Genomic DNA, 14442 nt, shown 5'->3' on the forward strand with positions numbered 1-14442 from the left:
AAGGAAGGAAGGAAGAGAAAAAGAAAAAGAAAGGAAAGAAAGAAAGAAATGAAAGAAGGAAGGAAGGAGAAGAAAAGAAAAGAAAAGAAAAGAAAAAAAAGGAAGGGACAAGGAAGAAGAAAAGAAAGGAAAAGAAATAAGGAAAGAAAAGAAAGAAAAGGAAATGAAATGAAGGGAGAGAGGCATAAGGGAAAAGGAAGGAAAGGAAAGGAAAGGGAGGGATGGATGGATAAGTATGTAAGTAAGTAGGTAAGGGAAGGGAAGGAAAGAACTTTTAACTGTGAGAGAGAACAATTAAAATAATTCATGATTAAGAACTTTCCTCAGGGGCCCTGTTAAGTTTAAATCACACACATTTTACTGTAAAGAATTTACTTATCTAGTAGATCTAGTAGATACAGAGAACTTTGTTAAAATTAAAGCCATATTTTGTACCCCGAGTTCTTCTGTCCTTCTGCATTGCCACTTTGGACATCAGAGGGGGCACAGAGGCGCAGACGATTGTACCTTGTAGGCGTTAATTTGATCCTGGTGAAAGTTCTCCTATGTATATCTATATATTACGGTTTCTACTTTTCAGACTTGCCAGCTCCTTTGTGGGCAAACCTGCTTGCCCTGAAGCCAGCATGCTTAAATATTTTGGAGAGCTTACCCAGTATCATAGCATTTAAGCCTCTCAACAGAGCAAACTGCTCTTTGTGATATTCCGTAAATCCAGAGGCTGCACCAGTTGGTAGGGTTGGATTGGCACTCGTGCATTTGTCCAATCTGTTCTAAGGGCTCCCTATCTTTATTTATTTATTTATTTTTCCCGAGAACTGGGTTGTCGCAGACAGCAGGAGCAGCCTGTCATATTGGGACATCTAGTTCTTCGTTCTGCACTATCCCAGTTCTATCCACTTTCTCTGGTTCAGGCTGTGGATGTTTTTTGTGTTTTTGATTTATTACTTCATTTCTGTTATTCTGGTCACTTGATTAATTTGCAATTGCCCCTTTCTGGTTAGTGTCTTTTTAGCCACAGCATTGTTCTACCTTGATCAAGCATTTTTGCAGGGCTTCACCTCGCCTCGTTACACATTCAGTTGGAACATAAAAATGCATGTGAAGTAAATACAGGCTGCCATGGGAAATAATATTGATTTCAAATGTAATAAATGTTTTAAACTGACTGTGTTGTTTACACTGTTAAAAACACAAACAACAGCCTAACGTCCTTATTTTTCTGTCCTTTTAATTCTTTATATTACATTAAATAAGAGGTTGGGACATGAGCAGACAGGTAAACAGTTAAGCAGAACATTGAAATACCTTTCAGATGGATTTTGTTCTCCGGGCTGTGTACCAGCACTGAGCTTACGGAATCCAGGCTGTCGTAGTTACTGCATCCCAAAGGCCCTGTTCTGGTCTCTGTTACCTAGGAAACAAGGGGATATTTTAATGCCTTACTACCGATGAAACTGTGCACCTGTTTGTTGCCTTTTAGTGTTAGTACAGTGCCGTAGAGACGAAGACCTTTTGTCTTGAACGAACCAGTCAGCATGAGTTCAATTCAGTCCTGGACTCAGACTGGACGAGCAGCGGTCGAGCAGCCGTTCCAATGAATTAGCAAAACGACAACTTATACACCGATCAGGAATAACATTGTGACCACATTCTTGTTTCTTGTTTCATTTTATCAGCTCCACTTACCATATAGAAGAAGCCCTTTGTAGTTCTACAATTACTGACTGTATTTCATCTGTTTCTCTACATGCTTTGTTAGCCCTCTTTCATGCTGTTCTTCAATGGTCAGGACCCCCACAGGACCACCACAGAGCAGGTATTATTTAGGTGGTGGATCATTCTCAGCACTGCAGTGACACTGACATGGTGGTGGTGTGTTAGTGTGTGTTGTGCTGGTATGAGTGGATCAGACACCTCACTGCCACTGCTGGACTGAGAATAGTCCACCAACCAAAAATATCCAACCAACAGCGCCCTGTGAGCAGCATCCTGTGACCATTGACGAAGGTCTAGAAGATGATCAACTCAAACAGCAGCAATAGATGAGCGATCGTCTCTGACTTTACATCTACAAGGTGGATCAACTAGGTAGGAGCGTCTAATAGAGTGGACAGTGAGTGGACATGGTATTTTAAAACTCCAGCAGCGCTGCTGTGTCTGATCCACTCATACCAGCACAACACACACTAACACACCACCACCATGTCAGTGTCACTGCAGTGCTGAGACTGATCCACCACCTAAATAATACATGCTCTGTGGTGGTCCTGTGGGGGTCCTGACCATTAAAGAACAGGGTGAAAGCGGGCTAAAAAGCATGCAGATAAACAGATGGACTACAGTCAGTAATTGTAGAACTACAAAGTGCTTCTATATGGTAAGTGGAGCACTTTGTCATAATGTTATGCCTGATCGGTGTATATTAATAATGAATGAAGGACGCAGCAAGCAAACCGTGTATGGCGTGACTGTCTGGGCTCAGTGCTCAGCTACATCAAACAGGGGAAAGATTTGTCTGTCCTAAAATAACACCCTCTCCACCTCTCTAAGTACACTAATCCCTTTACCGAAATAAAAAAGATAACACCTTTTATCATCAAATCCGTGTCCAGATGTCTTTCGCTTTATTGCCTTTGACAGACGGGGTCTGCTCCCAGCTGACAAAAGAAGGCAGCACCTAACGTTAGGCTGAAATGAAGGATGTAGGCAGGGTGTCTTCACAAAACGCTGCACCGCATAAATTTTACACGTGATCCTACGAGTAATTTTAGAATCCGTGGCTATCAGACCTGGAAATTCCAGCTGCAAGCAGAGAAAAATGGAGCAAAGTAATACTTTATGGACGAAAGTATTGGGACACCCATAAAGCAAGCTCTATAAGAACATGAAGTAAAACTTGGTTAAATGAAACTCCTGGGGCCTGCACAGAGCTCTGATCTTAGCCCCACTGAACAGTTTTGGAATGAACCGGAACATCAGTTGAGGCCATACTGAATGGGCACAAATTCATTTTAATGGTCAGTCTATTTTAATACCATTTGTTTTTAAAATGAGACTTCCAGTAAGCTCATGGCCAGAAGTTCAAATATTTTTGGCCATATACTAGGGATGTCCCGATCACGTTTTTTTGCCCCCGATACCGATCCCGATTATTAATTTTGATCCCGATCCAATACCGAGTCTCAAACCGATACTTGTATTTTCTAGATATTGTCTAGATAAGAACTGGATAATACTGTTCACACAGTGCACACTTCAAGTACATTACAGTTATTCAAATTAATCCAATGTACATGTTTAACAACTAAATAGCTCTGCAGTGCTGTAGGGAAAAATGCTGCATCCAAGCTATTGCTTAATGTTTTGTATTTTTACAAAATCAATCAAAATGAGTGAGATAATTAGTTTTACTTTAAACTTTACATTCGAAGAAAAAAAATCTGTTTAATGCAGTGATACACTAAAAATGAACAGAAATCTGTGTAGCAGCTTAACTTGAATATAAGAAAAAAAGTTACTTAAAAGCATTACAGTAAAACCTGAATACCAAAATAAAATAAAAAGGCTCTTTTGTTATGAAGGAAAGCCAGTTTTTAAAGTGCTTGTATTTTGACAGTGGTTTGATGGACGTTTCTATGCGAAGTGAGTGTGTTTTGACCCTTTGGGGCTTCCATAGTGCATGAAATAGCGTGATTGACATCCCTACCATATACAGTAAAAATAGCTGGTCTTCATCAAATTCTATAACCAGATTCTGTACCCAAAGTGACTTACAGTATAGAGGCAGTTGTAGCCTAGTGGTTAAGGTACAAGACTAGTAAACAAAAGGTCACTGATTCAAGTCCCATTACTGCCAGGTTGTCACTGACATTCAGTTCCATCTGCCCTACATTATTATCATTATTAATTATTATTATTATTATTATTATTAGTGTGGTTTTGTTGTGGTTGTTTTTATTATTATTATTATTATTGTAGAAAGCCAATAATTTATATATAAATTATTATTATTATTATTAGTAGTAGTAGTAGTAGTATTGTTATTATTGTTATTATTATTAATAATATGAAAATTATTAAATTAAAATGATTAGTATTGTTATTATTATTTTATTATTATTATTATTATTATTATTAATATTCAAGTTATTATTACTATTATTATTATTAATGATATTAAAATGAATAAATTACTATTTTTAGAAATTATTATCATTGTTATTATTAATATTAAAATTATTGTTATCATTATTGTTATTATTATTATTTTTAATATTACAATTATTCTTATTATTATCATTGATATTTTTATTATTATCATTATTATTATTAATATTGTTAATAAAGTTATTCTTATTCTTATTATTCTTATTATTAATAATTATTATCATTATTATTATTAGTAGTAGTAGTATTAGTATATATAATATATAATATATTAGCATATATTAGTATATTAAAGTTATTATTAGTAGTAGTATTGTTATTATTGTTATTATTATTATTAATATTAAAATTAATAAATTACTATTATTAGTATTGTTATTATTATTATTAATAATAATAATATTCAAGTTATTATTATTATTATTTTTAATATTAAAATTAATAAATTACTATTATTAGTATTGTTATTATTATTATTATTATTATCGTTGTTATTATTAATATTAAAATTATTGTTAAAATATTATTATTATTATTATTAATATTACAATTATTCTTATTATTATCATTGATATTTTTATTATCAATATTATTATTATTATTATCATTACTATTGTTATTATTATTATTAATTATTATCATCATTATTATTATTATTATTATTATTATTATTAAAGTTATTGGCAGTAGTAATAGTATTGATATTGTTATTATTATTAATAATATTAAAATGAATAAATTACTATTTTTAGTATTATTATTAGTAGTAGTAGTAGTAGCAGTATTGTTATTGTTATTATTATTAATAATATTAAAATTAATTAATTACTATTTTTAGTAGTAGTAGTATTAATATTGTTATTATTATTATTATCATTGTTATTATTAATATTAAAATTATTGTTATCATTATTGTTATTATTATTATTAATATTACAATTATTCTTAGATCTATAATATTATTTTTAGTAGCAGTAGTACTTTATTATTAACATTATTATTATTATCATTATTAATTAATTATTATAATAATTATTATTATTATAGCTACAAAACATGTAAAGTATTACGCTTACTTCTTCAACAGAAAAGAATAAATTTTTTTAATTGTGAAAAAACTATCCTGAAATGTTCTGTCTTTAAAAAAGCTTTTAAATGCTTATTTATGACATTTAAATTAAAACAAAGAAATTAAGTAACCCTATAAAAGGTCAGCCTGCACAGGTCAGTTTCCACCACCTGAAGAGAAGAAAGCTCAGCCTTTTTTTTTTCCATGACATGACCTTTAACTTAACGTGTGCACTATAATTTTTTCTTTTACTCTTAATTCAGTCAGTACAGTAAATTATGTTGAAATTACAGAGCAGCTTATGAATAAACCAAACCGCAGAGCTGAAAGTGGAGACATTTGACTGTTAATTAATGTTTCTGTTTGCAGAATTAATGAGCAGATAAAAAGAGTGCAATGTTTAAATACACTGAAAGTGAAATTCAAAAGACTATGTTATACTGGTAATAGTTTAATAGTACGTGTTAAGATTTACACTGCTCATAAGCAATGGTCGAGGATTTATTAAATGTTGGCCTGATGGTAGTTACTTTCGTGATTCAAGACCAACAAAAAAAAAGGTAAACCAAAAAAAAAAGAAGAGAAATCAAAATATCACAAATCAGACTGAAGGGGGGCACATATGAAAATGTAGTGACGGGGTCTGCTTCTCAGAACATGGTGCTAGGACATTTTATCAAAATTTTAATAAAGCGATGTACAATATATTGAGAAAATGAAGCCAAATAAGAAAGATAGATAGACAGAAAGACAGACAAACAAATAAACAGATAGACAAGACAGACAAGATAGATAGATAGATAGATAGATAGATAGATAGATAGATAGATAGATAGATAGATAGATAGATAGATAGATAGATAGATAGATAGATAGACAGGCAGGCAGACAGACAGGTAGATAAACACAGGTAGATTAACACAGGTAGATAAATGGATAGATAGACAGACAGACATACAGACGGACAGAAAGACAAGATAGATAGATAGATAGATAGATAGATAGATAGATAGATAGATAGATAGATAGATAGATAGATAGATAGATAGATAGATAGATAGATAGATAGACGGGGGTGGGGAATGGACAGACAGACAGACAGACAGACAGACAGACAGGTAGATAAACACAGGTAGATAAACACAGGTAGATAAATGGATAGATAAACAGACAGACAGACAGACAGATAGACATACAGACGGACAGAAAGACAAGATAGATGTAAACTGGGAAACTGTATTTCGTTCTATCATGTACGTGGTTGAATGACAATAAAGCTGTGTCTGAGTCTGAGATAGATAGATAGATAGATAGATAGATAGATAGATAGATAGATAGATAGATAGATAGATAGATAGATAGGTAGGTAGGTAGGTAGGTAGGTAGGTAGGTAGGTAGGTAGGTAGGTAGGTAGGTAGACAGACAGACAGACAGACAGACAGACAGACAGACAGACAGATAAACACAGGTAGATAAATGGATAGATAGACAGATAGACATACAGACAGACAGAAAGACAAGATAGATAGATAGATAGATAGATAGATAGATAGATAGATAGATAGATAGATAGATAGATAGATAGATAGATAGATAGATAGATTATTGATAAAGCCAAAAGTAAAGTAAATTCCACTCAGCATAAAACAATTTGGCTACAGAAATCGTGGCTCAAATTCCAGATGGTTTTAATCCTGGTGACAAGCATCAAACCCTGTCCATGAGGCTGTGTGGTTGGTGCAGACCAAGTACCCAGATACCACAAGACTCCTTCAGATGTCTTGGCAGGTCAGAGCTGTTTTGACAGCATATTCGACCCTTGCTTATCAGTGTATAGTTTGATGAACAGGTGGTGGACAAAATAACAGAAACACAACATAAAAAAGCTTGGATTTTAACTGACTGAATCACAGTTGCAAAAACAGCTGCGCAGGTTAGTCTGGGTTAATAAGAAACATGTACCAGAGGTGCGGAGAGGAAGATCTGATCTGATGAAGAAGCACTTGAACATGCATGACTGACTGCTAATTTGTAGGTAAGTCAGAAACAAAACTCTTAAAAGTAGAATTTGTAAAACATGAACCGAAAACACCAGCAACGAAGAACAACAGGTGCAAATCGGAGCTCTGACAAAAATAAAAAGCAAAATATGGGCGCTTAGGTGGCGCAGTGGTAAAGTGGCTGTTGTTTAAGGAGGGTGCCGAAAGGGACCTCATAACAGATGCAATCACGACCTCTGCTGGCTAATTGATGGCGCCTGCACAGAGACAGGGGATACTGTGATCAGGGTGTGAATCTCCGTACACAAAGCAGATCCGCACATGAACTCGCCTTGTGTAGGTGAAAAGATGCAGTCGGCTACTGCACACGTCGGAGGGGGCGTGTCAGTCTCGACTCTCCTCAGTCAGGGTGAAGATCAATATCAATAGAAAGGAAGCGTAATGCAATTAAGTCATTTATGAACCACTATCAACTCACAAGTGAATCTCCCAATGGCTAGGCTGTTCTGCCCATACATGCGTTTATTTCCTCTCGTTTAGATTATTGTAACTCTTTGTATGTGGGTGTAGACCAATTGTCCCTTCGTCGGTTGCAAATGGTGCAAAATGCAGCAGTCCTATCCACTGATGTCTGTTACTTTTTTCAGTAACAAGTAATCTAACGCGTTACTATTTCCAATCCAGTAATCAGATTAACGTTACTTATCCAAGTTACTGTGCGTTACTATTTTTGCGTCTTGGAGAGTAACGTCTGGCCTATGCGACAATTAAGTCACGAGCTGCGTCCAGAATCGCATACTTACAGAGTATGCATTAGATTGAAGGAAGTATGCACTACTCGGCCGGTAAAGAAGTACATACTTTCAGTACAGAAGTATGCAGTATGCACACAACACCGCTACGTACTACACGTGGGGACGTGATGACGTAATATCACCATAGTTACAGACCCACTCGCCAAAATTTTGGATATTTATCGTCTTTTTGTTATTTATTTGTCTCTAAAAATTTTATTTTATTTATCTTACTTACACTTGTGAACAGAGGACTTAGTTTTCCGCGTCTTTCTTGTTTCTTATTCCGCTTCAATCGCCTACGCAGCTCCAGTTGCATTACGGCAGCTGCTGAATGTAACTAATAAAGTAAATTGTAATCTAACTTAGTTACTTTTAAAATCAAGTAATCAATAAAGTAACTAAGTTACTTTTAAAATCAAGTAATCAATAAAGTAACTAAGTTACTTTTTAAAGGTAACTATGCCATCACTGGTCCTATCTTAATTTCATTGGTTTCCAGTGAAATTTAGGATTGATTTTAAGGCATTGTTGCTGGTTTTTAAGGCCTTAAATGGGATGGCACCATCATACCTGGGAGACTTGCAAGTTCTGATTCCTCTGAAAGGTCTGGTACTCTAATGCTTTTGGAAACATCAAAGTCTAGGCTCAAACCTTTTGCAGTAGGTGCTCAAATGTTATCAACAATTATCAATAATTATTAACAACTTGCCTTCCCAGATTAGGTCTGCCCAATCGCTTGGTGTTTTTAAGTCAATGCTGAAGACACATCTGTTTACACTGGCGTTGACCCTGGTTAAGGGGTGTAGCGATTGCAATCAATAGTTTAATAGTTTACTATCGTGTACTATGTTTTTGGAATCATGCTTTTGTTAGATTGGATTTATCTGTATCCTTGACAGTTTTATGATACATACAAGGGTTCTTCGAAAAATTTCCTTTCTTTTTTAACTTGCTAAAAAACATCCCCACATCATAATGCTCCCACCTCCATGCTTGCGGTGCCTGGTTTCCTCCAGACGTGACGCTTGGTATTCAGGCCAAAAAGTTCAATTTTGGTTTCATCAGACCAGAGAATCTCATAGTTTCTCATGAATTGAGAGTCCTCTAGGTGCCTTTTGGCAAACTCCAAGCGGGCTGTCATGTGCCTTTTACTAAGGAGTGGCTTCTGTCTGGCCACTCTACCACAAAGGCTTAATTTGTGGAGTGCTGCCTGGATGGTTGATCTTTTCCCATCTCTACAAGGATACGCTGAAGCTCGGTCAGAGTGACCCTCAGATTCCTGCTCACCTCCCTGGCCAAGGCCCGTCTTCCCCGATCGCTCAGTTTGGCCGGGTGACCAGGTCTAGGCAGATTTTTGGTGGTTCCAAACTTCTTCCATTTACGGATGATGGAGGCCACTTTGCTCATTGGGACCTTCAATGCTGCAGAGAATTTTCTGTACCCTTCCCCAGATATGTGCCTCAATACAATCCTGTCTTTATTTTTTATTTTTTTTTATTTATTTATTATTTTTTTTCCCTTTTTCTCCCACTTTCAATTTCTACCCGTCAATCATCCTCTCACTAATGCTGGTCCCTGCGCTCCTGATTGGGGAGGACGAGGCTGCTCCACGCCCCCTCCGACATGTGCACAGCAATCGAACATCTTATCACCTACACTTGACGAGTGCAATGCAGTACAGCGCTGTGTACGGAGAGCCACACCCTCTACCGCACTCCTTCCCCATCTCCGTGCAGGCGCCACCAACCAGCCAGCAAAGGTCGTAATCGCACTAGTCTGAGAGAGAGTCCCCATCCTGCTTAGTCCCGCCCCTTATCTGAACAACCAATCATTGTTCATGTAGCCAAGATTCGATACGACTTATTCGAGATCTCAGCTCTGGTGAACCGCGTGTGTTTTACCGCATTGGCTAGACGCCTGACCAGCTGATAGCACCGAGTTTCTAACCCCTGGATCTCATGTCTATGAAGCGTGGAAAAGCCCTTGGACTGTACACATCGTGGGAACATTATAAACGCTGTTGATAAATAGATCGCAATGGATTGTAGACGCCTTAACATAGTTAACGATGTGGGTCTACAAGACGTCATGCGTGTCGCACATGGAAATGGTTCATATTAGTACCCTGTGATCGCCTGTTTCCAGTGGCAGGGTAACAGACTTATCAGTTTAAATCAGGGGATGCCCAATACGTTGTTCGCGATCTACCAGTTGATCGTACAGTGCACGCTGGTAGATCGCACCTCATTCAACGTCATTATCCAACATGATCGACATGAAATGTGGCCACTGTTTCTTTAATTTGCGATTTGTCACCCTAGCTACAACTCAGCCCACCTAAATCGCAGCTAATCTAGAAAGTCTTCATTCATCAGTAGCCAGTTTGCACCATTTTTGCATTTTTCCTTTTGTAATCTATACTGTTTGTGAAGATGAGTGCGCAACCAAGCACCAAGAAACCAAAAACGCTTCTAATGGGGCAAGACCACTGTAAAGACGGCTGTTTGGTTCATATCTGGAAGAAGCTGACGGAGAACTGTTTCCACAAGTGTCGCTTTAATGATCTAATTCCGAAAACCTGCCCTTGCACAGAACTACATTACAGCCGTAACTTCATTTCCAGAATACTGGGATCTCACAGGATCTATCAGACGCAGACGCACGTTCAGGTAGGAATCGAGTCCGTTCCCCAAGGAGCTACATATCGAGCCGGCTGGGGCCGCGAGCCACCAGAGAAATGCATATGGGAGATGCTCGTTTATCAAAACCTGCCTGCGCCGAGAGTACGTTTAGCTTCGAGTACGCCGCCCAGGTTTCAGTTTCCGATGTTTAGGAGTCTGCAGAGTGTGACGGGATTTTAGGAGCAGTCGCGCCGCACTTCATTGGGCTTGACAGCTGACGTTATTTAGACGCCGGTGCCACTTTTCTCGGCGGAACGAGCTATCCAGAGGCATCTCCAGACAGACAGGGTGACGGGTTGTCCATCCTTGCTTTGGGAACTTATAATCGTAAGACTCGAAGTAAGATTCAAAGCATTTGAATTGCAAAATATGCCCATTTGGTATTTCTGCGCCTTGTGGACACAGTGGGCTCCATGTTTCAGGTCAGAACTCGAGAAAAAAGCGTCAAATATGTCTGTCCTACACAGAGGTGACTGGTAATAATATGTCATTTTGACAAATGAATATATTGCCAGAGTTCTTCATGGATAATTGTAATATTAGCCTAAGATTATTGAATCCGGGCCAGAACGCAGGAGCAGAACTACATGCCAAAAAGATGAATTATACTTTTATAAATTCTGGTGCCCCGACAATCAGAAACATCGTTTTACCACTGTAATGATTTTTCTCTGCTTGTAGAACTCTTGTAAAACCAACAGACTCTTAACGTGACCACAAAATCTCCTGGCCAAGCTCTACCGATTTCAGTGCTCGTCCTTGAACCCGATCACACCGATACGAGCCTCGGCGCTGCTCGCTATATCCGACGCCAAGTGCCTGATTACATAGAAGTGGTATCAAGTCTCTAAAGGCACCGACTCGGTGTAGCGTCGCACTCTTGTTTGGAGGAGAAGAGTGTAATTGATCGCCCTGTATAGGATTATTGATGGACCTGTTAGGTCCCATGTCTGCTTCGGTGACCAATTTATCAGTCTGATTTGCACAATGAGTACCAATAAAGAAAGTGTTCCAGAGAAGACGCAGTGCCATGGAACATATTAGCTTTCTCTTACATACAGAGAGTCAGAAAAAGCCATCTGCAAAGGCCTCCAACTGTAGGGTGGGATGGTCCTGGAGACCCGAGTTTCGACTTGCCATTGGTCACTGTCTGTAAGTTTTGAACTGCACCTAGGTGTAAATGAGTCAAAGGGTAAGATGCTCTGCAATGGATGGATGGATGGATGAATGGATGGGTGGGATGGATAAACAGATGGATGTCTAGATAGATTAGATGGATGGATGGATGTCTAGCTAGATTATATGGATGGATGAATGGATGGATGTCTAGATAAATTAGATGGATGGATGGATAGATGGATGGATGGATAGATGGATGGATGGATGTCTAGATGGATTAGATGGATGGATGAATGGATAGATAAATAGATGGATGGATAGATAGATAGATGGATACTTTTTTGACTCCCAAAAACCCAAACCCAACTAAAAGTAGGAGGGTTGTGTCAGGAAGGGCATCCAACATAAAAACGTGCCAAGTCTGGTATGCAACCCATTATACTAATTTCTAGTGTGGTGCCCACATTAAAAAAAAAAAAAAATTGGGACGGCAAATCAATAAATAAATAGATAATAAATAAACGTCTGGCTTTTGGCAGCAGTAGCTAATCCTTACAATAATTACAGTTTAAACCATGTTGATCTGACCAGTACAGTGCAATAATCTATGTATTATCACTCACTTCCAGTTTGATTTGAGGGGCAATCCATCGATCATGGTAATGTCAGCACTTCTCAACAAAAAAATGACTCTAGTAACTGACCCAGTCATGTGACTGAAAAGAGTTTTCTGTAAACTACTACATAATGACAATTTTGTAAGTGATTTATATAACTATACACAGAAATCATCAGAAAAGAGCACAAGTTCGGGAAGGAAGTGTCTAAACACCCCACAGTTCAATGTGATTACAATCTGGGATGTCACAATGTAATCACAGTGTAATTACATTGTAATTACAATGTAATCACAATGTAATTATGAACTGATTCTTGATGCATCCTAATGCAGCTTGATTTCATTTATGATTGGCTGGTTTGTATTGCACTCATGGCACCAGCCTTAAATTATATTTCAAAAATAGGTTCTGATCAATATATTTAAACATGCATAAAGACCTGAGGTACTGTGACGAGGGCCTGATTGTTTTGGCCAGACGGCTGGGTCTTTAGCAGGTCCTTGAATTTCTGGACATTTCAAGGTGGATTGTCGTCACTTTCATGGTAAATAATGACACACAGGATTTGTCAGATCAATTGACCTTCGTTCATTGCTCTTACATCCAGTTCCACTCTGACTGGCCTGTAAGTACACAACACCACACATGGAAAGGTTTGATGCACCCTGTCTTATGACATATTAAAATAAACTGCAATTTCTGCCACAGACTCTTTTGGTTAATCCATACAAGACGCCATAGCCAGCATGTCTTGTGGCATCTGTCAGCAGTCTGTGGCTTATCCCTCCTCTGACCACTGTTGGCTGCATGTGGGCACCACTTTCTGTTCCAGAGATACTTCATTGCAGTTGTTTGATAATATTTCAGCCCTTATTAGAGTCACTCAGGTCTTTATGCTGATCATATCTGCTGCATTCAACACGTGAACTACGAGGAACTGCCATCAGCCCAACATTTAATAAATCCCTGACCCTCACTGTCCTCACTCACGGCCTCTGTGTGTGGTTCTCCAGTAGCACTGCAGCACACAAAAAAGAACTACAGAGGATTGTGAGGTCTGCAGAGAAAATCATCGGGTGCTCTCTCACCACCCTGGAGGACCTACACAGGTCTCGTTGCCTTCAAAGAGCCAACAAAATTGTTATGGACAAATCTCACCCCGGCCACCATCTGTTTGAGTTATTACCGTCAGGCAGACAGTATAGGACTATCAGGACAAGGACAAACCGCTCAAAAATAGCTTTTACCCCACCGCAGTACGAACCTTAAATATTTCTATATAAAGTGATTTTAAACACATGGGACTGTGCAATTTTACTAACAATGGGACTGTTAATTTTTGGACAATGTTTACAAACTGTGCAAATTTCGGACAATGTTTACAAAGGGTAATGTGCAATTTAAATTACAAAGGGTAATGTGCAATTGAAATTACAAAGGGTAATGTGCAATTGAAATTACAAGGGTAATGTGCAATTTTTGGGCAATTTTACAATGTTTACAAAGGGTAATGTGCAATTTTCCACCAGCTTGTTACTGACAGAAAGTCTATTTTTGTGTGTTAATGTTATTGTGTAATTGTCATTATTGTTATTGTAAATTCTGTAAATGCAAATTTTTGTATTTTGTAAATTCTAGTTTCTTTAAATTTATTGCTTATAACACTAGAGAGTATTGCACCTTAATTTCGTTATACCTGGTATATTGACAATAAAGATATTCTGATTCTGATTCTGACATGCACAATTTCCCTGCACTGTGCAATAATAATAATAATAATAATAATAAAACATAGCATTTTATCAATAATATAAATAATTTAGTACACAATGTATGTTGGGTGGCATGGTGGTGCGGTGGGTAGCACTCACAGCAAGAAAGTCCTTGGTTCGATCCCCAGGCGGGGCGGTCTGGGTCTTTCGTTGCAGAGTTTGCATGTTCTTCCCATCTCTGCGTGGGTTTCCTCCGGGGGCTCCAGTTTCCTCC

At 37.8% G+C, this 14442-nt stretch overlaps 1 protein-coding gene across 1 annotated transcript in view; it reads right to left on the minus strand.

The window, feature by feature from the left end:
• Positions 1-14442, minus strand: part of brinp2 (bone morphogenetic protein/retinoic acid inducible neural-specific 2) — a 211652-nt gene that overhangs the window by 86349 nt on the left and 110861 nt on the right. The window contains exon 5 of the mRNA XM_062993913.1: positions 1309-1414. Within this exon, the coding sequence (XP_062849983.1) occupies positions 1309-1414 (106 nt within the window). The remainder of the gene's footprint in view (positions 1-1308; positions 1415-14442) is intronic.

Source organism: Trichomycterus rosablanca, chromosome 4 (assembly GCF_030014385.1).
Source record: "Trichomycterus rosablanca isolate fTriRos1 chromosome 4, fTriRos1.hap1, whole genome shotgun sequence".
NCBI lineage: Eukaryota > Metazoa > Chordata > Actinopteri > Siluriformes > Trichomycteridae > Trichomycterus > Trichomycterus rosablanca.